This window comes from Protomyctophum parallelum, assembly GCF_964188405.1.
Source record: "Protomyctophum parallelum genome assembly, chromosome: 2".
NCBI lineage: Eukaryota > Metazoa > Chordata > Actinopteri > Myctophiformes > Myctophidae > Protomyctophum > Protomyctophum parallelum.
The window spans coordinates 41954603-41978233 of NC_139699.1; the positions used below are offsets into that span (position 1 = coordinate 41954603).

A 23631-nucleotide genomic window follows, 5' to 3' on the forward strand; every position below is an offset into this window, starting at 1 on the left:
AGTGTCTGGTACGTCCCTGAATTGGGACCGGGGAGAAACAAATCAACAACTCAACACATTGTGTTAACAACAACAACAACGTGCACGTTGCTTTTTCAGTATAATATAATGGATTACTTTGAAGAGGACCTGGTCGCTGCTCTAAGAGAAGTGGTTCACGGTGGAAACTGGCAGTGTGTAGGAAAGACATCCGACTTTGAGTCGGCATCATGCACTAAGTAAATAGACACACGTTTTAGAAAATAGAATAAGAAAACAAATGGGCCATTGCTTTACTGTGTTAATAATGTTGTTATCCATGTCATTGCAATGATTGCATTGTTAATGTTGCTATTCATTTCATGTCATGTGTGGACAAAGGCTTCAAATTATTTCTTCTTCTTCTTCTTCTTATGACTACTACTGCTAACACCCAGCCACAGGAGAAAATGTGGATTAATCTGTACATCACAGATCAAATCAAACATCACAATGCCATTACATTGTTAACACTAGTATTGTTATGCCAATGGAAACAAGGCTACCATGCTTTCTTGGGTTTAATCCTTCTAGTATCCTTTTGTATCGTATCATTTGTAACTGGTGAAATAAACATCAAAGATGCTAGAGCAGGTATACTCAAATAGCTGAACCTGTGGGCCACATAAAAAAAAGGAAAGTGGCCCTGCAGGCCCCGGAGTTTGAGTATCGCTGTGCTAGAGTTACTTACAGGTTTTGCAAGTTCCTCTACTTGCTGGTTGCTAATCCTTGGTGGCTACAGAGGATCCAGGATGTTACATCTATGCATGGCAGGGGTGTCCTCCTAGGCTCGTACTCCCTGAGCCAGGTCACTCTGAACCTGATCCTGGCCGCATAGCTTCTGCTTCTTCACTGCAGGGAGCTGTCAGTGAAGTGGGGCTAAGATGGGTTCCATCTCGTCAGCCAACTCCATCTTGATGTGGCTATCTCCCCATCCAGTGCTATCTGCATTATTTTATTTTGCAAACTGTTGTATTCGATCAACCAATTGGTCTGTCTGTCTGTCTGTCTGTCTCCAGGCTGTTCTCTGAGGACGACGAGCATATCGTTCTGGTCCACACTGAAGATGACCGCTACTGGGCAATGGATTCTTCCTGTCCACACGAAGGTGTCTTCAGTTCCACTCCATCATCAGCTCATATTAGACAGTGATGCAAATAGCCTGCATCCTGAATCCTTAGACTCACTACATTGAGAAAGAACGCAATCATGGCATCCTCCGGGGGTCCTGGGATGCAATACTGTACTCAGTACTGTACTCTAACGTTGTTAAAGTAGGAGTCATAAAATGTCCCTGGGACCCATCCCTGAATGTAGCTCTGGGCCTGCATTCAGGTATTTAATTGATTAGTAGTGCTGCACGATTAATCGGAAAAAGATTGCGATCTAGATTCAGACACCTACAGTATGGGATCTCATTTCTAAATTTGAGCAAGAATGGTGCAGCACTTGACTAGTTGTCTGTCCAGTTCATTTTAGTTACTCTTGTGTTTTTTCTACAAAGTCGTACGATTTGTCACACACGTTAACGCAGTGAAATTTGTTCTCCGCCTTTGACCCATCTCTTGGAGAGGTGAGCTGCACCCGTGCCACGCTCCAGGAATCATTTGATTAGTTGATGTGAGCCCCCAATCCTACCCATTGATGCTGAGTTCTAAGCAGGGAGGCATTGGGTCCCATTCTTTTGGTATGACCCGGCCGGGGATCGAACCCTGACCTCCCACTTTTAGGGCGGACACTCTAACCACAAGGCCACTGTCTGGTCTACAAGAGAGAGACTTTAAAAGAGTTTTAAGTCAACACTTTGATGTTGTCTGTTTAAAGCCACAGTAGTTGGCTCCAGGTGACACATTTTGAATGTAGTGATGTTCAGCAACTACAGACTAAAGACAATACATATTTTCATGGAAAATCGTGAGAATCGTGTGAGAATCTAAAATATAGATTCACATCTGAGCAGGAATCGTGCAGCAATATTGATTAGAATGGTATTAAATAATATACTATAATTAATGTGTCGACACACACAGGCGGTCCTCTTGAACTGGGCGATATCGAAGATATCGGAAATGGAAAGATGGCACTCGTGTGCCCGTGGCATCACTTTGACTTCTGCCTGGAGACGGGGGCCTCTTCCACTGGACTTCAGGTACAGTATAGGCCGGGAGTACATGGAACAGGGACGTGCACACATAGACATCAAAAGGGGCGTCAGCCCCTGCCCTTTTAACCCGTCTGTAAAAGAACTGCCCTTTCCAGACCACGAATGCAGCATTTACAGTGGTGAAATAAATGCAAATGCCACTCCACTCCTCTCCTTTCCATGCCATTCTGGAAAGCAGCATTCAGGAGAATTGCTTCATTTTCTCCGAAGTCTCCTGAACTTGAATGCAGCATTTTGCGTTGAACTAATTTGTTAGAGAAATGTATTTACACCGCATCTCCACTAGCTAAAGAGCGCGCCCCGAAAATAGCCGATCTACAAGCTCTCAACACGTCGCAGCGTGACACGTTGTGAACTTGTAGATCTGCTATTTTTGTCCAAAAGTGCCCTTACGGGATTTCAGCCCCTGGCCCTCTAACACTCTCTGCACGTCCCTGACATGGAACATAAATGCATGTCACATTTGGACCTCAAAAGCAGGGCCATGAATTTATTTTGGATTATTTGTATAATCTAAGATTTTGTTGATGGTTTTCAGACTTTTTCATGATTTTATAGTTTGTGTTTTAACTGCAGAACCCGGTCTACGAAGTCAGAGTTGTCCAGGGCAACGTTTACGTCAACACTCAGAACCAACTGTCCTTGAGCCCTGTTCCCCAGACCACGCTGTCATGTACAGGTACCACATACAGTACAGTACAGTACAGTACAGTACAGTACAGTACAGTACAGTACAGTACAGTACAGTACAGTACAGTACAGTACAGTACAGTAGAGCCCTGTTCCCCAGACCACGCTGTCATGTACAGGTACCACATACAGTACAGTACAGTACAGTACAGTACAGTACAGTAGAGCCCTGTTCCCCAGACCACGCTGTCATGTACAGGTACCACATACAGTACAGTACAGTACAGTACAGTATACAGTAGAATAGAGCCCTGTTCCCCAGACCACGCTGTCATGTACAGGTACCACATACAGTACAGTACAGTACAGTATACAGTAGAATAGAGCCCTGTTCCCCAGACCACGCTGTCATGTACAGGTACCACATACAGTACAGTACAGTACAGTATACAGTAGAATAGAGCCCTGTTCCCCAGACCACGCTGTCATGTACACTGCAGGTACCACATACAGTACAGTACAGTATACAGTAGAATAGAGCCCTGTTCCCCAGACTACGCTGTCATGTACAGGTACCAGATACAGTACAGTACAGTAGAATAGAGCACTGTTCCCCAGACCACGCTGTCATGTACAGGTACCACATACAGTACAGTACAGTACAGTATACAGTAGAATAGAGCCCTGTTCCACAGAACAGTACAGTACAGTTAGTCAGTTACACCATACAGTACAGTAGACAAACAGGTATGCCTTACATTACAGTACAGTGCAATACAGTACAGGTACACCATACAGTACAGTTACACCATACAGTACAGTAGACAGACAGGTATGCAGTACAGTACAGTACAGTACAGTACAGGGTACAAAGGAAGTGAGGCCACATTTTCATGACTAAAATATCTAATATATTACACACATAAAAACCCCAGGAAAGTGCTTCTTGTGTCCTAAACATCATCAGAGGATACAGTATGTGAGATTGTAAAAAAATAAAAATAAAAAACAGTTGTCTGTCTGTTTCTGTCCAAACAAAGTATCTGCTCCTGATCCCATGGAGCTGAGTCCTTCTGAAGACACCCTCTGCTTCTGGGCAGCAAAGATCCTCTGCACTGCAGATCCAAGAGAGAAGGCAAGACATACTTTAATACCTTATTTTATTTATAGATACTAAGGATTCGTAATCTTGAGCATTGTCGCTACTAGAATCACCAACATGTGGAAGTTGTATAATCATTCAGATTAGGATTAGTGCTGTACGATTCTTGTTCAAATGTGAATCTCGATTTTCCTCTTCACGATCTATTTCTTTTTGCTGAACATTACTAGTAGGGTTGTCCCGATCCAATCACATGATCGGAAATCGGGGCCGATCACACCATTTTCAAATGATCGTCCCCAGTATCAATATTATATCCATATCATGATATTAGACTGGATATTGTCCGTGATTTTGGATATTTTGTGACATGGCATGAGTGTTCGGTATCGGTAGATAGTCAAAATCAAATCGGATCAGGAGCAAAATAATCGGGATATCCCTAATTACTACGTTCAAAATGTGGCACCTGGAGCCCTAACCACTGTGGCTTTAAACAGACAAGAGTAAGTCAAATGAATTGGACACAGCCAACAGCTGCACCGTTCTGGCTCAAATTTAGAAATGAGATAGCACAGTCAGGTGTCTGAGTCTAGAACGACGCGATCTCTTTTTCAACTAATTGTGCCGCACCAATTTGGATTCACACTCATGGGATCAGGGTCCCTGTGTCGCTTGCTACAAGCAACACACACCAATGGTGATAACACTGTCCTATCCTATCCAGCAACTGACAGATATCCATCACTTTAAAATCATGAACGTACTACATACCGGTACATACATCAGTATAATACTACATACATCAGTACGATACTACCGGTACATGCAGTACATGTATACAGTCAGTATGTACTACGCTGCGCATACATACAGTCAGTTTGTACTACATACAGTACATATACTCATGACTTGTGACCAACCGTTTCAGGTGAACTTGACCCTGGAGGTCCAGAAGAGATGGAACTCGGGTTCGATAACAGAAGTGGGACAGGCTGCTCCTCCACAGCAGCCCAGCAGGAAGGACAACCTGACCGTGATCGAACCGGGCAAAATAAAACGGGGCAAAGGAGGCACTCAGGTTTGCTTTGATTTGGATTTGATCTTCATTTATCTTGAACAAAAACGTGCAGAAAACTATACTAGTATAACTTATAGTCTTTAGAATAACACACCATTTAGTCTTAGTCCTATTTAGTCTTCTGAAAAATCTTAGTCGACTTAGTCTTTAGTCTTAGGTCGTACCTCTAATTCGGTGGACTCGATGCTAATGTGCATGAGAAGTTGCATCATTTTTGCAAATGTAATTTGCTGCGTTTGCCTCTCACTGCGCTGTCATCCACAGCAACTGGAAACACAGCAGGGACCTTTATTAAAAACAGAGAGGTTAAAATAGACTGGGGTAAACTATCGAAAGCTGATATCCTTAAATATTGCTTTTGTTCTGATTAATTATTGAATAAAGTGAATTTGACAATGAATGCCATTTGTTGCACAAATGTAAACTCTGAGGACTCCTCCCATGGTGAAAGTCTATGCCTTATGTATGATGAAATAGTGAGAGCTCTTCATGATGCTAGCAGGTTTTTATTCACCCGCCCTAGGAAGGCGAAGAACATCAAGCCAGGGTGGAATAAATGTGTAGCTAGCCACCATGCAGAGGCCAATGAGGCCCATAAGGCCTGGGTAATAGCTGGCAGGCCCAGACAGGGACCTGTCCTTGAACATAAAAAGAGAACTAATGCAAAGTACAAAAGCATTAAGGTTTATAAGCAAACAAGAACAGGCCCTGAGTGCTCAGTCTATGGCTGATAATCTACTTGATAATGACATCACTAACTTTTGGAAAGAGGTAAAGTCCCTTAACAGGGCTAGTAACAGATCCAGTAGGCATCGCTGCCCTCTGGAGGCAGCATTATGCAACACTATTTAATTGTGTTAATGGTGAGCCTTACCATATAGGTACTATAGAAGAGGAAAGTACTTTTTTTAACACAGCCATACGGCAACTTGCTGACAGAAAATCCAGTGGTCTGGACAATATTACAGCAGATCACTTAAAGCTAGCTGGTCCCAGATTGGCAGTGTTGTTGTCTATCTGCTTCTCTGGGATGTTGACTCATGGCACTTTACCAGACTCCATGCTGTCTGTCGTTCTGGTTCCTATAATAAAAGACAAAGCTGGGAAAGTAGGAAGTTTAGATAACTACAGACCCATAGCTCTTGCCAGTATTGTGTCTAAAGTACTAGAAAAACTACTCCTTGATAGATTAAGTATATACATTTCCACCACTGAGAATCAGTTTGGCTTCAAGCTCAAACATAGTACAGACTTGTGTATTTATGCTCTGAAAGAAGCAGTGGAGACCTATAGAAGGCAGGGCTCTACTATGCAGGTTGGTTTTATTGATGCGTCGAGGGCTTTTGATAGAATCCAAGCCAGGGTTGCAAAATGGACTTGACAAAATTCATAATTCAGTTAAAGACTTATTATTTTGTGTTTGTGTGTGTGTGTCTGCCTCTATGCAGGCTAGCCGTATAGCTCTGCTCCACTCCCTGGCTAACATCGAGCAGTGGGCTATCGACCTGTCCTGGGACGTCATCGCCAGGTTTTCAGCCGTCAAAGTGCAGAGTGACGACCCTTTGCCTCGTCAGTTCTTCAGTGATTTCGTTAAAGTGGCTGGAGACGAAGCCAAGGTAATCATGTTTTCACATGACAGTATGTACCGGTATTTATCTTCATTTTTAATTACAAACCCCACAAGATATCCAATGCGCTCACAGATGTTTGCTCCCATATTTCACACCCCAAACAAGTGGCAGAAAATGGAGTCATTTAAGGCACTACTGGAGGATTCAACACATGTACCTGTTTTTTTTTGTAACCCCAGTGTATTAGCATGTTAATGTACACTATGGTTCACGTTATGTAAAATTGGGTTATATTTTTAAATATTTTTTTGTATGTATGATCACACTGTACTCCGGCATCAATGCTCTTTAATAAAGGTCAATTATAATTGTCTGTTCTGTTTAAAGTTAGGACCGTAACAATGACCCTGTGGGTTCTCCTCTGATCCGCAGCACTATCACCTTCTAGAGAAAAGAATCACGGAACTGGGCAGTTTCTTTGGTGCTTTGCCTGTTCACAACGGTTAGTAGTTAACCCCTAGTTTAAGTTGTCAAAAAGGTTCCATATTGAGCGAGCCGAGCCTTTCCCAACATGGACTCACTCACTACTCTGTGCTATTCTCAACAGGACTGTGGCAGTCGGCGACAGAAACCTCCCATGACCTTTTGGCCAGACTTGCTATTGTACACATGGTCCATGAAGCCAGGTGAACCAATTAAATTAATTATATTGTAATACATGGTGCATGAAGCCAGGTGAACCAATTAAATTAAGTCCATGAAGTCAGGTGAACCAATTAATTAAGTCTATGAAGCCAGCAGGTGAACCAATTAATTAACCGTTTCCCCGCCAAAAAACATAGCCTCCGTTATTTGTCGGGAAGCGACGCTGCCAAAATGCGTAGCCTACGTTTGTTCAGTTTATAAATGTGTTTAATCCGATCTAGTAGAAAGTCTACTCACATCTTCGGATGGCTATCTGTTGTTAGCTTAGACAGTGGACTACGGCATCTTTGATTGTGCACGTGTGCGCACACTTTCAGTCGCTTTAGTCTCCAAATGTCCCTCCCAGGCGGCATTTCTGGTCAAAACAACGCTCATTGCATGGTCGTAGTAATGGCACCGGCCAGTACTGATCATGTGTTAACACACACCATTAAGCTGACACAAGCGGTGTTTGGGATCTTCAAAATTAGGGTTGAACGGGCATCCTGCTGTTCATTTCATCACATTAACTTTGCAAATAACGTTAGTACGCGCAGTGTCAGGGAGACGTCCCCCGTGCTGCCAGGGAACGGTGTATTCCTGAAGGGGAGGTGTGGCGTTGTGGCGCGAGGTGCGTGGAGGCTCGCCGTGTGCCGCGGCGTTTTGAGATGGCCGCCTAAGCTAAGTGGCCAGGCAAACAGATATACCGACTGACTTTTTTTCTTGAATTATTAATAAGATTGTACACAATACACATGGTTCCGAGTTAAAATTAGCAAACATTTCGGTCCTGGGACCTTCGTCCTTGCTATAACTCCAAGACCAACAACACTAAAAGAACAATACATTGTTCATTTCCCAACAGCACCCTCTGCTGTTTGTTTCTCGGAATCTGTTCTTGACATATTCTAGTCCCCAACGTGAATGCAAAACATTGTTATTTTGTTCCAAAAAGCTTTATACCCTGTATATTTAAGGTTAGAGTTATAGCACCTACGAAGGTCCCAGGACCGAAATGTTATGCTAATTTTAACTCACTATGAGCACAGAGCACTTAATCATGAGCATATACAATTACAAGAAATTCAGTCTGAGGAGTCTTTTTCTGCCAGTTTTTCCTTTGTTTTTGAGACCGCGCACCTGCAGTTAACCTGCAGCAAAGAACAAAGAAAGGAGCAACAGTTTCCCCTGTACCCTGTATATATATATAATGTACCCACTGGGCATTTTTCAGACTATTAGACGTCTAAAATAAATACTTTCATGCAGGAGACCCGGATTTGAATCCCTAGGCGTTACATATAGATGTTTAAAAAGCTGCTAATCAACGTCTGAAACCGCAAAAAAATATATCTTTTTTACAGCCAACTATTGCTCAGTGGGAACATATAACGACACAATGTGCCATAGCTGTCTACACAATGCTGTACCCATTCCAAGCTCCAACTGTATATACTTTCCCCATTTTCAACAGTTTATAACTAGGGATGCACCGAAAGGGAAATTCTTGGCCGAAACCGAATATCGAATATCCGAATATGATACATCTTTTTTCCTACCATTGCTGTCATGGCCGTACCTTAAAGCTACCTGATTTATGGCAAAATAAATGGTTATGGCAAAAAAAAAAAATCACTATTATGGGTCCATAAAACATTTATTCAGCTCTTTTGAATGCATTAATTGCATAGACTATTCGGTGATATATTCTTTGCCTATTCGGACCGAAAAATAGGCAGAAAATGCATTTTTTTCCCCAATATTTTCTGCGGACGAATATTTGGAGCATCACTATTTATAACTTTTTATTGTGATTATTTTGACACTTGCAATGCAATGCAAACACGCATTATTTTCTTCTCATACCAATAAATAAATAAAAGCTCCTTTGGTTTGAATGTAAGCGATTTCTCCTCCTCTCCAGGGGATTGGACGTCCATCCCCAGACCCTGTCCCGCTTCGCTGCCCAGAAGGACCAGCCGTCTGTGGACGTCCTAGAGGTGATCTACACAGACGAGATCACACACGTGGCAGCAGGCCTGAGGTGGTTCACCTACATCTGCTCGGTACAAGGCAGGGTATGAAATGACCACTGAGGTCACTGATATGAGGCCCATTCCGTGCCGCGCTACAAGCTTGTAGGTCTGCTTATTTTGAAAAATCATGAAAATGTGGCACAAATCTTTGAATATATATATTTGCTTCTGGGGGGGTCGCTGGAACAACATATTTTCAGATGGGGGGCCGGTAGTCAATTACATATACTTTTTGGGGTCCTTGACATGAAATAGTTTGAGAACCACTGACATAGAAATATAGGTTTTTCAGAAAACTGTCAGGATTTAGAAGACATTTGGAGAATCGTCCTCAGGTCTAAATGGGTTAATCTATTTAGACCCTGTTTCTGTATCAGTGGTGCTCAAAAAATGTTCATATAAATGTATTTGGCCGCTGACCTCCATGGCTCCATCTGAAATTATGTTCCAGGGTTCTAAGTTTTCTAAAATCCTTTATTATCCTGTATTCAAAAATAAATAAATAAGTATGTTGCTATATACTGTACATAACTACCCCAAAAGGGGTTCCCGTCCTGAAAGGTATAGTTACATTACGGGGTTCCCGTCCTTAATGGGTTTGGGATCAAGCCAAATGTATGCTTTGTCGTGCAATGATGCATCAATTCTGCTTCACCACAGAATTGTTCATTGCGTCATTTCATTTTCCCTCTCGTGTTGGTCATCTTTCTTTTGGCATGCGGAATAGGATGTCTCCTTACATTGTGATCCTTACAGGAATGCCTGTCGACATTTCACAACTTGGTGAAACGGCACTTCAAAGGCTACTTGAAGCCCCCTTTTAACATCGAAGGAAGGACAACGGCTGGCATGACAGAAGAGGTAGAGACAAAGGTCGTTGCAAATAGAACCATTACAATAAGTAGACGAGTAATTGTCACAAATAATTGCGATTAATGATTTAATTGTGTTTTTGGCAGAGATATGACTGAATTATAACATTTCTGACATTTAATCATTTTCAAAAATAGAATGTAATGGTCTACACTACAGTACACGCTTACAAGCTAGTAGATCATCTATTCTTCTATTTTTGGAAAATGTTTGAAAATGTATGAACATTTTTCAACATGGATACGATCATTCGATAATTCCGATCAGGCTTTTGATTGATTGATTGATTGAAATATTTATTCAGTTTGCAGAATTACAGTACATTTCAAACACAACTCAATACAAAGACTGTTAACTGAGTGGACGACCCAATAAAGCATTACACTTGTTTACAAGAGGGTCCACCTTGTTCAATTCATCAAAACATTTAGAGACGTACAAATAGACAAATAGCCAAAGAACTGAACAGGAATTCATCATAAGAGGTAAAAAGGGAAAAGAAACATATACAGTGAGGGGAAAAAGGGGGGGGGGGGGGGGGGGGGGGGGGTTGGAGTCCGATTTTACGGGGGCTAGTTTAGAATTGCAGCCGTCCGTAGGTGCCCTTTGAGAGCGGTTTTGAAGGAGTCAAGGGATTCGCATGTCTTAATGACTGTTGGTAGGGCGTTCCACATTTTGGTGGCATAGGAGCGAAAATAATTTAGTCCCTTGTTTGTGCCGAATCTGGGTTGTACATGGTTTGTTGCACTCCCTCTGGTGTTGTGGGTGTGGACTTCGTTAACATTAAGGAAGTATTTAGGCGAGGATGGTGACACCATCCTTCACAGGATGGCATGCACAATCTAACCTTAGCCTTATTGTTTTTCTTCACTAGTGGTATGTTCCCCTCGTGAAGCCATCCAGCTGATTATGGATCCAGGGGGAAAAAAGACACTACACCAACTGATGCCACTACACAGTCTACTCTGTTTTATGTGTTATTCTCATCAAGTTGGTTTCAGTATTTGACTTGGTCAATTCACCTCCGGTCCACGTCCAGTTGTCTTGCAAATCCTGGAAATCTTGTACATTTGTGTAAATGTTTATTTATGTAAATAAATAAGTACCGTTGTTAACTTTGAAATATGACTATTCAACTACGAGTTAATACATATTTTTTTACCAGTGGCTTGAAAAGCGCTAGTCTATGAACCATGTTGTTGCAAAATGCAGCAGCTCGCTTGGTCTTCAACCAGCCAAAATTCTCACATGTCTCCCCCCTGCTCCGCTCCCTCCACTGGCTCCCGGTCGCTGCCCGCACAGAATACAAAACTCTGATGCTGGCATTCAAAGCAACCAAAGGTATGGCTCCCCCATATCTTACAAGTATGATTGAACCCTACAAACCCTCCCGCGCACTCAGATCAGCCAACGCAGGGAAACTGGAAGTACCCTCACTAAAAACGCCGGGACAACGCTCCACACGTCCCAAACTCTTCTCCCTTCTGGCTCCAAAACTGTGGAATGCACTTCCCATTGCAGTCAGAACTGCAGCATCACTCCCAATCTTCCGCCGTAGCCTGAAAACCCACCTTTTCAGACTCCATCATGGCCCATAGCACTTACCCTAACCCCTTACATAGCATTTCTGTTGGCTTAGATAGCATTTGACACAGACTTATAGCATGTTATGTAGACAGCACTATAATTGTATTGTATATAGTCATAGCACGCCATAGTACATATGTATAGCATAGTAGTGAATATGTATAGTTTATTATGTATAGTGTATGTATAGTTTCATCATATAGATATTCCACTGTTACCTTCTTATCTTACGCATGTTTCATGATAAATGCTTTTATGTGATGTATTCCCATGCTTTTGTTCTTGCCTAAATGTAAGTCGCTCTGGATTAAGAGCGTCTGCTAAATGCCTAAATTGTAAATTGTAAATTGTAAATTGTTGCTAAAGCGACAGTCTGATGTTTTCAACCTGAAGACACAAAGAGGACAACCCACAAAGAGCTTTGATCAACCAAAAGAGCTTCACTCTAAGTTCTTCTGACTTGTTGAGAGGACAGTGAATAAATGAGCATTTGTGCCTGTCGTAGACATGTGCAGAGCAAGTTCAGTCGCGCTGGCTGTTAATTGGCCCGCCTCAGCATCATGCTCTCATCCACATGATTCACTCAGCCAATCACACACTCACTCCATCTCATACCGGCTACTTTAACCAGAGGTTTGCATTACTCTGCCTGCTTGCTTGCTGCTGCTGTATCAGCGTGCCGCTGTATACAAACCTGCGCTCAATGCTGCTGCTGCTGCTGCTGTATCAGCGTGCCGCTGTATACAAACCTGCTGCGCACCCACCTCCACCCAGGTCCCCAGCTACCACCTGTCGTTTTGGATCTACGGTTTAGGTACGGGGGATTTTTGAGTCCCTATGGCCGGGACTGATGCGCTTGATCTGAGTACCTAAAAAGCAGATCCAATACATCGCCAAACCATAATATATATATTGCTTTGCTCATCTATATTCAATAAATATATATTACATCCTTGAGTTGTCTGACTGAAAGTACTACTATCTGTACCGAGTAGACAGACTGTGTATGTCTGTCTGTCTCATTGTTAATGTACCCCTTTGTGGTTATAATTGGCTTGAGTTAAATTGATCATTGTTGCACTGTTGTGTTTATATAAGCTGCAATGATATTATTACATTAGGACATAGCCTACCATATATTTTATTTTAATTTAATTATTTGCAGCTGAACTTGTCATTAGCCTAACTGTAGGCCTAGATACAGATAATTGATGTGTTGATTTACATTTCCTAGCACAATTCTGGAGATAAGGTAGTAATTAACTGATAATTGATCAGTTCTTGTTTATGCATAATCTTATGACTTAGTTCAAGAATAGAAAGAGTCCACACACCATTTTCTGCTATCCGATATATCTTTACTTCAAGTAAAGATACTGATATATTGTAAAAGATACATTGATAGTAAAGATATCTTTACTTCCAGTAAAGGCACCCAGCCTATTAGGTTAAAGATGTCTTGTTGGCCGTTTTCAGCCTCTTCTGCCACGTAATCTTATTTATGACTTAAGTCAAAATAAATGGTTGTCCAGTGGTTGTCCAGGCATTTCAAGGAAGAGTACTCGACACTCGTTTCACAGAGTCTTTTAGGGGATGTGTTTCCATTGTGTCCTTTCTACTGAGAAAGAGCCATTCCTGTGGCTGAAGTTTGGAGAGATATCCGTTATAGAAGTCTGCTGCCGATATTATTTTCTGATTCTGAAGCACCACCGCCTTGAAGCCGACCCAGCCGTCCTGAGACATCATGGACCACAATAACCCAACACAAAGAAAAGGTACGTAAATGATCATGGACCATAATAATAAACCAAAGCACACAGAGTACAATAAGACGTATTTAAAAATGTACTGATTGATTCGTTTCACAGTCTTACTACACTACTACTTTTTAAATGTGGGTAGTCTCTAGAGCAGTCGTTCCCAAGCATTTCAGGTCGAGATCCCAAAAGAGAGATTAGACATAATTTGCCCGCGCCACGTTGTGAGCTTGTAGATCGGCTATTTTCACTACTACTTAAATATTTGTTTTCTGATTATTATTTCTTCACGAAATTAATGAAAGTCGTTGAATTTTGCTTTTAAATTCATGACATTTTGACAGCTTTTTATTTTTGGAATGTTTTTTTTTTTAAATGTTTTGAAATAATTTAATCAATTTAACTTAACTAAAAATGTAGGAAACAAAAGAATAAAAGGACCCGTAACAATGTGTCCGCGACCCGCAAATGGGCCCTGACCCACTGTTTGGGAAACTGATCAGTGGTTTTCAACCAGTGGGGACCATCAGTGGTCCTTGTGAGGGTTCCAGGTGGTCCCCAGGCCCCAGCTAAATGATGAAGAGTTGGTAACCAAATGGACCCTTATTAGATCTTAAACTCTTAAGAGCGTAAAATGAAAGCAAATGGAACCGTACTGGTCCATTTGGTTTCATTTTACTCTCAAAAGCTAAATTGTTAAACATCTGCATTACTCAATTTACAAGACGTCTACACAATTAGAGAATGTAGAAGAATTGTTATCTCCTAATGGTGCCAACATCAATACAGAATGCAATTGTGGGCAAAATCTTATCCAATGACAACAACATATTTGGGTTCTGAGAGGATGAATGTCATCAAATGGTGGTCGAAAGAAATAATGGACCTTGATATGAAAAGGGTTGATGCAGCATACCTTACAACACACAGCCAAGATTTTGGATTCTTTCTGGTAGGTGATGGAACCAGGGATGGGCATCCTTCCTCTGCCTGAAACCAGCATGTCAGTTAGTGGTTACTGTTGGTCATGAACGTGATAATGATACATGGATTAAAGTTCTCAGTCGCTACGACTGATTTCAGTCATTTGGTCATCCACAGAAGCCATGGCAGCGTGTCTTCTGTGAAAGCATGTGCTGCGCACAGAAAATAGCCGGTCTACAAGCTTGATAGATCGGCTATTTTCGGTCATCTGGAGACGTCTTGGGCACAAATTGTGTTAAGATGAAAGCGTATTTGAAGTGATCAAACTAGCAATAGAATACAAGTTTAGAAGCATCTTCCAGCAACATGAACGGTCTCAGAAATGTCCTAAAAGCAAAGAGGTTAACGCCTCAAATCTGTGATTTCTTCAGCTGGTCGGCTGTTATGTGGAACAGCAGCAACAATAGGTTTAGAGAATGATAATACCGAAAAGACCATTACATTTTCAGTCTTGAGATTTTACCTTGCTTCATTCCATGTAATGATCTTGTTGTGATTTATATATTCAAGTTACCTGATAATGAAATGTGGCATTTTCCAACTAAATCCAGAATTTTAATCGTCTTGCCCGCCCATATAGTTCGCAGTTTCATTCGAGGAATCTAATGAAAGAGAAGACAGCACTTGTAAGTTACGATTCCTAAGCAGTGATGATTGGGCCGTTTTTGCATTGGCCTAGGGGTGGGCGATATGGTGATAAATATCGTATCGTGGTAAAATGTCTCCACGATATCGTGATACAGTGAATGCACATTCTATGATTTGCAGTTCTATACGACGGTTTCGTTAGATTTTATTTTATTAGTAGTCAAGCAAGAAAAACAAGTTAATCTAAGAAGGACAAAAAACACAATACAGTCTTCCGACTTATTTTCATTGTGGTCCTTGGTCTGGGACAAACAACATTGCAACAAGATACAAACATTAAACCACTAAATAAAACAATCAAGAGATACACTGCCTACATCATAAATACGTGTGATCTCATTGCTATTTGCTACACTGCCTACATCATAAATACGTGTGATCTCATTTCTATTTGCTACACTGCCTACATCATAAATACGTGTGATCTCATTGCTATTTGCTATTTAAACATTATACTATTCTGCAACATTTTCCAAAAAAAAAGCTTCGACCCTTATCTTAAAAAGGAGATGGCTACTGATGCTCTTTATATTCAGGGGTAGCGAGTTCCAGCTTACTGCTCCTCCAAATCAAAACGAACGTTTTCCCATTTCAGTGGTGAACGTGGGCATGGTCAGGTCTGCTATGCTGGCTTTGGTAAGATGGGAATGAACTTCACTGTTCAGTTGAAGTTGAACTGAGCTGGCCAAGTTAGACAAGTATTTTGGTCTAAATATTCTGTTGCTGCTTTTTCTTTTAGTTTCTGTTACCTTGTAGGTGGTTGTACTGTCGAGTAACTTGAAAAATAACTATAAAAACCACATGAAAACATAATATCATGTATGGTGATACTGCTTGAATAGATATCGGGATAATATCATGTATTATGGTGATACTGTTTGAATAGATATTGTGATATTATACTGGCCCATACAAGAACTGCACCAATGGAGAATGAAGAGTCATTACCCGAGATCCGATGGCACGAAACAGGCGATCAATATCATCGCAGGTCTGCTCCTCCCACACCAACCAGCTCATAGATTGTTCAACTTTGGGGGCTGATAAGAGAAGAGCAGTGGTAAACCAAGGCCTAGAATTCCTCTTATTGTGCATGAAGAATGGCATGTGTCAAGTTACCTGATGTTGCACCGATGTGACTTTGCTCCCTTTTATTTGCGATTCTCTCACAAAGTGTGTTCAATGTGTCAACCAGCTGGAATCAAGAGCACATTTCCAACGTGTCAAATTCTGATGCAAATTCTGATTATTTTCATATTAAAATGTATCTTTTCATATGTTTATTGTAGAATTATGACAAATCTGAGGAATTCTGACGTCATTTATCTTTTCATTGTCAATGGTAAATCTTGAGATGAGTGGGGACAACAGCTGTTTATAGAAGGGGCTAGCGCGGGGGGAGGAAGTGATGAGTGGGGACAACAGCTGTTTATAGAAGGGGCTAGCGCGGGGGAGGAAGTGCGCCGGAAGTGTGGAAGGCACGCTACGTCACGCTACCACTCAAGTGACTACTGGCCAATCACAGCGCATCTTTTCCAGGACTTATCAATTAAATCCAATTGATAAGTCCATAAAGTGCCCCCTTTTCCAAAGGGTGCACTTTATTTTTCAATCCCCCTATGTATAACAAAGACTCGCCTATTAACACAGTGATGCGTTGAAAAAGGCTACAAGTAGGCTACAATTATGCAGCAGCACCAACAACAAACAAATACAATTATGTTGAGCATTATAATGACTGTCTGCATATATTACCTTGTATTTCCATTTACTAGTCAATTCATTTGAAAATGTATATATTTATAATAATCATGTAGAACTTAAAAATTGTAAAAGATATTAAAATATTGGTAGGGTAGGGTACTACTGGCCAATCTGGACTGGAGGGGGCACAAAGTTCAATCTGGGTGGGCATTGCCCCCCAATAGTGTACGCCCCTACTGTATACGACGATAAGAGCGCCCCTTACTTCACACAGGTGTGATCTTTTAATATCTATGCCCTTGGTGGCCATAGTGTAAATTGTAGTGCAACTTGTAACATACTAAATGAGCACCCCTGGTGGCCAGAGTGTCTCCAAGCTGATCATTGGTGCATCGTTCAGGAACCTGGTAGAGCTGTTGGTGCAGAATGGGGCCCACGTCGAACCTACAACAGAAAGAAATGTTAACAGTTTTATTGCCGGGATTATGTGTTTGTGTTTCAGGCTTCACTGCCTAGTTTTAAGTTACCTTTGAACAGCCACTGCACCAACTGCTGAGTTTCTTGTCATGAAAATCCACTTTAAAATGGAATCGCTTATATTCCAAAGTGGCGAACAGAGCGGACAAGGAAGGCGTGCCATGCGCGGAACCGTCACCATTGTAATGAATAGGGACTCAAGGGATTTCATTCTGAAATGTTTGATAGTAGAATTCGAATAGAATACGTTATTGACATCCAATCAAAAGCCTCTTAAAAGGGTGTCAACGTGGATTTCCGATTATATTAAACTTGGCTTGAGGGTGGACTCATGTCACCAGGACTCTATATAAGGAGTTCCCAATGCAGCTACGCCCAAATATGGAGTGTCATCTGAGCTCCATATGGGCACAAAACGGGGCATGCCCATATATGATCATATACTGATAACGCGGCTGCAACTTGTAGCGTCAGCGTTTCCATTTTTTGGCCGACGTTACAAGTTGCACTAGCGTCATTTCCATCCACCAGTTGTTTAAAAGCCAAGAAGAGACGCCTGGACTAGGAGCTTTCTTGCCGCCTCTTGCTGCATATAATGTGACCGCACCCGGTGAAACAATGGGCAAAGAGGCTGACCTATCAGGGCTCAAGGTGAAACAATGGATGAATAACCCTACCTATCAGGGCTCATGGTGAAACAACGGGGTGAAGAGGCCCACCTATCAGGGCTCAGGGTGAAACAATGGATGAATAACCCTACCTATCGGGGCGTATCTGCATGACGGAGACTCCCGTGACGGTGTCCCCGTGCAGAATAGTGTGGAACACTGGGGCGGGGCCTCGCCACCTTGGCAGGAGGCTAGGATGAACGTTCAGAATCCCACTGGAAAGAGAGCATACACATGACACAAACACGGTACTATTTTCAGGATTCATTGTCTTATAAAGATAAGAGGAACAAGGGATTACATTTGTTCTCCTGCCTTGCCACAACAATGTGGAATGCCCTACCAATGTTTTGTCATAAAACAAATGTGATTTTCTTTTCTTTTTTTTTACATTTCTACTCGTTTGTATAATATTTTTCTTGGGTCTAACTTTAAATCCTCAGACATTGTATTGAACTGTACTGTCCTGTGCTTGTCTTAATTATTAGCAAACTGTTAATAAAGTCAATTGAGGTCTTAAAATAGGAAGAGCAATAATTACTATGGAAACTGCTTGATAAGTCCTTCCCGGAGCAAGCAGCCGAAGGACACCAACACTCCGACGTGGAAGCGCCCGCCCAGGTCCCCCAGGGGCCACGTGTGGACGGGGAGATGGTTCTGGACAGCGAACCTGTTCACTGGGCCGCCACTGGACAGCGTAACCACTTCAAGGGTCTCCACTAGTCCGTCGTTGGAACTCCTGGCAAAAACACGGAATGTATAGCTCTTCACTTTTCACCTGGCTGCCATCGATGCAAAGAGCAGTGGTTGTCAACCAGTGGTCCTTGAGGGGGTTCCAGGTGGTCCACAGTTACATTGAGAGAGGAGAGTAACCAAATGGACCCTTATTAGAGCTTTAACTCTTGATAGTTGGTGTAAAATTATTTTACGGCTCTCAAGAGTTGAATTATTGTTAAACATCTGCATTACTTAATTTACAAGAAGTCTACACGATTAGAGAATGTAGAATTGTTATTTTGATCAACATTTGCCTGTTATCTCTCCTAATGGTACAATACAGCATGGAATTGTGGACAAAATCAAACGACAACAAAATAGTCTACGTTTTGGGTCTGAGAGGCTAAATGTCATCAAATGGTGGTCCGTGGCTCAAATGCTGAATAAATAATGGACCTACATTTTTTTTTATATGAAAAGGGTTGAAAACCAATTCTAACTAGAGCAACCACAAAATGTTAACAAGTTTCGTAGAGGCTGGCAATTTCTAAATAGTAAATTCCATCCCACCCTTTTGACAGGAACTTCCTTATAATTAGGTGGGGGGTTGGGCTGCAGTGCTATTGAATTGACCTGTGGTTTTCAACCTATTTCATATCAAGGCCCATTATTTCTCAACCGTATTGTTTTGTTGCAAAAACGTTTTCAGAGGTCCTCACTTCTGGAATAGCTTACCACCTGGCACCTTCTATTAGAATCTGTACCAACCTTAGATCATTCAAGAGTCAATCACTGCAACTTTTATTATCAAACCTAAGTAATACATCTTAGCCATCCTGCTGTTCACAATTCATACAGCCTATTATTTATTTTTTATTATTATTTTTGTTATTATTAACATCACATCACATTGTTATTACTTACGTTGTTACTACTATTACTACTATTATTTCATTACTGTTTATTTCTATTTTGCTACTTTGATGTGGTAGATATAGTCCCCATATATATTTATTGACAGCTTAATTCATGCTTGATTGCACTTATAGGAAGGCCACTCGACAAGCCCCTCTGGGTTTTTTGGCCTTTCCGGCACACCATGTTTTGATTTTGTGTGTGGAAATCAGATATGGTTCATAGCTACTGTGTAGTCAGTACTGCTGTATGGGGACGAGACATGGACCCTCACAGACACAGTACAACAGGAAAAAGCCCTGGATGGAGTCAGAATTGTGGACCTCTATGGGGACCTACCACGGGTCACGGACAAAGACAGAGAGAAGGATGAGGCTGGCAGGGCACTGCGTCAGGCACCCAGAACTTGAGGCAAGTAAATTGACCCTATCCTATGGGAGCCAACGCAGGGCAAAGCTGGTTGGTGAGTTGGTGTTGGCTAGACCTCACTCTCGCAGCAACTACTAACTATTCAAATGTATTGTATTTTTCTCACTTATCATGTTTTGAATTTTATGTCCAAATAAACTAAACTAAACTAAACTATTTATTCAGCATTTAAGCTACGGACCACCATTTGATGAGATTTGCGTCGCAGACCCAAAACTAAAGAATATTTTGTTTTGTATTGTATTTTTTTGTATTGTTGTTTGATAAGATGTCCACAATTCCATGCTGCATTGATGTTGGTACCATTAGGAGAAGGAGAGATAGCAGGGAAACGTTGATCAAAATAACAATTATTTTACATGCTCAATGTGTAGACTGTAGACTAGTAAATTAAGTAGCTTAATGCAGGTGTTTAACAATAATGCAACTCTTGAGAGCGTGGAATTATACCAAAAGCATTTGGTTTGAGTTAAAGATCAAGTAATAAGGGTCCATTTGGTTATTTGGTACTCAATCATTTAGCTATTGGGACTGGAACCTCTTCAAGGACCACTGGTTGAAAACCACTGCAATTGACATTGAAAACTGATGCGTTATTATTGTGAGAGTTAGGCCTATCTGATAGTCCAATAAACAGGCAGTAAACATAAGTCCTGGAATCATAGATCCGGCATATTTTAATGATTGCCCGGGATACTTCTTATCCCAAATTGAATGTGATATGCATATCATGAACAGCAAAGACATAGATGAAAGCAAATACGACCTGTTACATCACAAATCAGATTCGATCATATCAGTCCGTTTGGTCGGGGCGCCCCTTGAAGCGCAGGCCAGAGAATTCTGACATGTCTCTACTTTTCCAGACACTATATAGGAATCTTTCTGTCACTACTCACTCTGTGACCTTGCTTGAGCACAGCTAGGGTGCACACTCTTATGATGGTAACTGCTTAAAAGGTCTACTTTATCCCAACAATATCCACGGCTTGGGATATCCGTGGATATCCACGGCATGGCAAGCCGTAGCCGCAATTTGCAACTCTAGATTTTTTTACAATCTGTTGAATCTAGAGTTGCAATACCCTCCATCCACTTCCTATTCATGATTTTCGGTTTCTGATCTGCTGGTCTTAAATGACGTTAAACTCACCAACATTGCAGCTGTAGTCCAAGCTTGAATTATCCTCTTTCAATCTGCCGAGCTTGTTTTTCATAAAAATCCCCCGTAGACATGTTATGAGTTACTTTCTGTCCAAAATATTCCAAGAGTGACATTTCCGAGCCGCCATTTGTATTTTTGCAACGTGCCGTAAAACAAGATGTGAGGGGGAGCGCTTGTTTAATAGAAGGCTGTGTGTGATGGGGCGTCGCACTGTGTCTGCCTCTTCTTTGGGTGTCTTACCTGCGCAGGTAAGATTCTATTAAACAAGCGCTCCCCCTCACATCTTGTTTTACGGCACGTTGCAAAAATACAAATGGCGGCTCGGAAATGTCACTCTTGGAATATTTTGGACAGAAAGTAACTCATAACATGTCTACGGGGGATTTTTATGAAAAACAAGCTCGGCAGATTGAAAGAGGATAATTCAAGCTTGGACTACAGCTGCAATGTTGGTGAGTTTAACGTCATTTAAGACCAGCAGATCAGAAACCGAAAATCATGAATAGGAAGTGGATGGAGGGTATTGCAACTCTAGATTCAACAGATTGTAAAAAAATCTAGAGTTGCAAATTGCGGCTAGGCAAGCCGTGGATATCCACGGCACGGCTTGGGGCGAGCCGTCTTCACTTTTCGAAAAGCGTGGATATCTCGCCCCAAAGCACGGATATCTCAAAACCTAATTAAGGTACTTTGAATCTTTGATGTTGTGCCCTTGGCTGCCTTGTAGGCTTACGTTCATCCGATCTGATCCATAGCTCTAATGCCGTCGGCACGGCAGCAAGTAGCCGCAATTTGCAACTCTAGATTTTTTTACAATGGGTTGAATCTAGAGTTGCAACAACCTCCATCCACTTCCTATTCATCTTTTTTGGTTTGTGATCTGCTTGTCTTAAATGACTTAAACTCACCAACATTGCAGCTGCAGTCCAAGCTTGAATTATCCTCTTTCAATCTGCCAAGCTTGTTTTTCATAAAAAGCCCCTGTAGACATGTTATGAGCTACTTTCTGTCCAAAATATTCCAAGAGTGACATTTCCAAGCCACCATTTTGTATTTTTGCAACGTGCCGTAAAACAAGACGTGAGGGGGAGCGCTTGTTTAATAGAAGGCTGTGCGTGACGGGGCGTCGCACTGCGTCGGCCTCTTCTTTGGGTGTCTTACCTGCGCACGTAAGATTCTATTAAACAAGCTCTCCCCCTCACGTCTTGTTTTACGGCACGTTGCAAAAATACAAAATGGCGGCTCGGAAATGTCACTTTTGGAATATTTTGGACATTTTTTTTCTAGAGTTGCAAATTGCGGCTAGGCAGCAAAAGCAGTAGGGCTATGGACCAGAGCTACAGTATAGTTCATCCATACCTGCTGGATGTGAGGAGTTTGAGGGATTCAACAGAGAAATCATCTGTCCCAAAGAACAGGATCCTCCAAGGTGGTCCTGATGAGTAGCATCTCTTATTGTCTACCACCAGACAGCCTGGAGTCTGTCTGCAGTATCTGTTATTGCTTTGGTTACTCCTCCACAGTCCAAATGACATTCTCTGTCGTCTCGGCATACAACAGGTGCAAATACGACTCAGCATTTTCAGATGATTCCACATCATCATCATGGGTGTCTGTAACTAAGAACTAGATCGGTCCACCAGTGGAAAACAACAGGTTGACACATCTATAAGATCCTAACAACAGCGTCAATCAACTCAAATTAACCTCGCGTCACGACGGATGTCAAGTTGACACATTTGTCTGTCGCTGTCCGTTGGATCTAATTGACGTGGGAACGAACGTACAAATAATGACGTCTGTCCTTGTGTTGTTGTTTTATTTTAGAGATTATAGCAGGACGAGACATCACATCATCGTACTGGACGCCAGCTGCCATGGGCGCGGCCATCTTTGTCGGGTCCCACAACATAAAGCTCCCGTCCTAACCGATATATTCTGTCAATGGTTCCTACTTGAACGGTTGAACAGATACCTCTTTTGTAATTTACTACAATATTCACTCTTTATCACAATTATCAGAGTCAGGGTTTATATAAGTGCAAATGTTGATGTCATATGCCATGTGTCATAATGGAATATGTAGGGTATATGGAATACATTTAGTTTAGATAGAACTGTTGTATATTTATGTCTCTATGTTCTGATGAATTGTAAATGGTGGACCCTCTTGTAAACAAGTGTAATATGCTTTATGCAGTTTATGGTGTCGTCCACAACCAGTTTTTGTATTGAGTTGTGCTTGAAATGTACCTAGCCCTAGAACGGCTCTTGTTGTTACATACAGTATGTACAGTATTTCACATACAAGAGCCATAGAACACAGCCATATATTTGTGGTAGACCGTTGCATGTGCGGCATAAATGTGATAAATGCTCCGTTTGTACTCACCCATTAAATTATTCCAAAGACGTGGAGTG

At 41.7% G+C, this 23631-nt stretch overlaps 2 protein-coding genes across 3 annotated transcripts; one reads left to right on the forward strand and one right to left on the reverse strand.

Annotated features, from left to right (window-relative positions):
* The first annotated feature begins 75 nt into the window (after positions 1-75).
* On the forward strand, positions 76-11360 carry LOC310853836 (uncharacterized protein). Of its 2 annotated transcripts, none has more exons than XM_083758311.1 (12): positions 76-218; positions 1038-1126; positions 2049-2167; positions 2759-2861; positions 3853-3947; positions 4846-4995; positions 6444-6611; positions 6999-7068; positions 7174-7252; positions 9175-9328; positions 10043-10147; positions 11034-11360. In XM_083758311.1, exons 1-12 carry the CDS (start codon positions 109-111, stop codon positions 11064-11066), a joined length of 1275 nt encoding a protein of 424 aa, XP_083614437.1. In that variant the 5' UTR covers positions 76-108; the 3' UTR covers positions 11067-11360. The 2 variants fall into 2 exon arrangements, with proteins under 2 accessions (XP_083614437.1, XP_083614438.1); XM_083758312.1 differs by having other exon boundaries at positions 9175-9316.
* Positions 11361-12777: 1417 nt separating this feature from the next.
* Positions 12778-23096, reverse strand: mtfmt (mitochondrial methionyl-tRNA formyltransferase). Its single transcript, XM_083760217.1, has 9 exons — positions 22570-23096; positions 18526-18723; positions 18077-18199; positions 17181-17283; positions 16255-16330; positions 16084-16175; positions 15002-15089; positions 14420-14493; positions 12778-13480 (listed from the first exon to the last, which is right to left on the reverse strand). The coding sequence occupies exons 1-9, from the start codon at positions 22815-22817 to the stop codon at positions 13295-13297; spliced, it is 1188 nt and encodes a 395-aa protein (XP_083616343.1). The 5' UTR covers positions 22818-23096; the 3' UTR covers positions 12778-13294.
* Between the last annotated feature and the right edge of the window lie 535 nt (positions 23097-23631).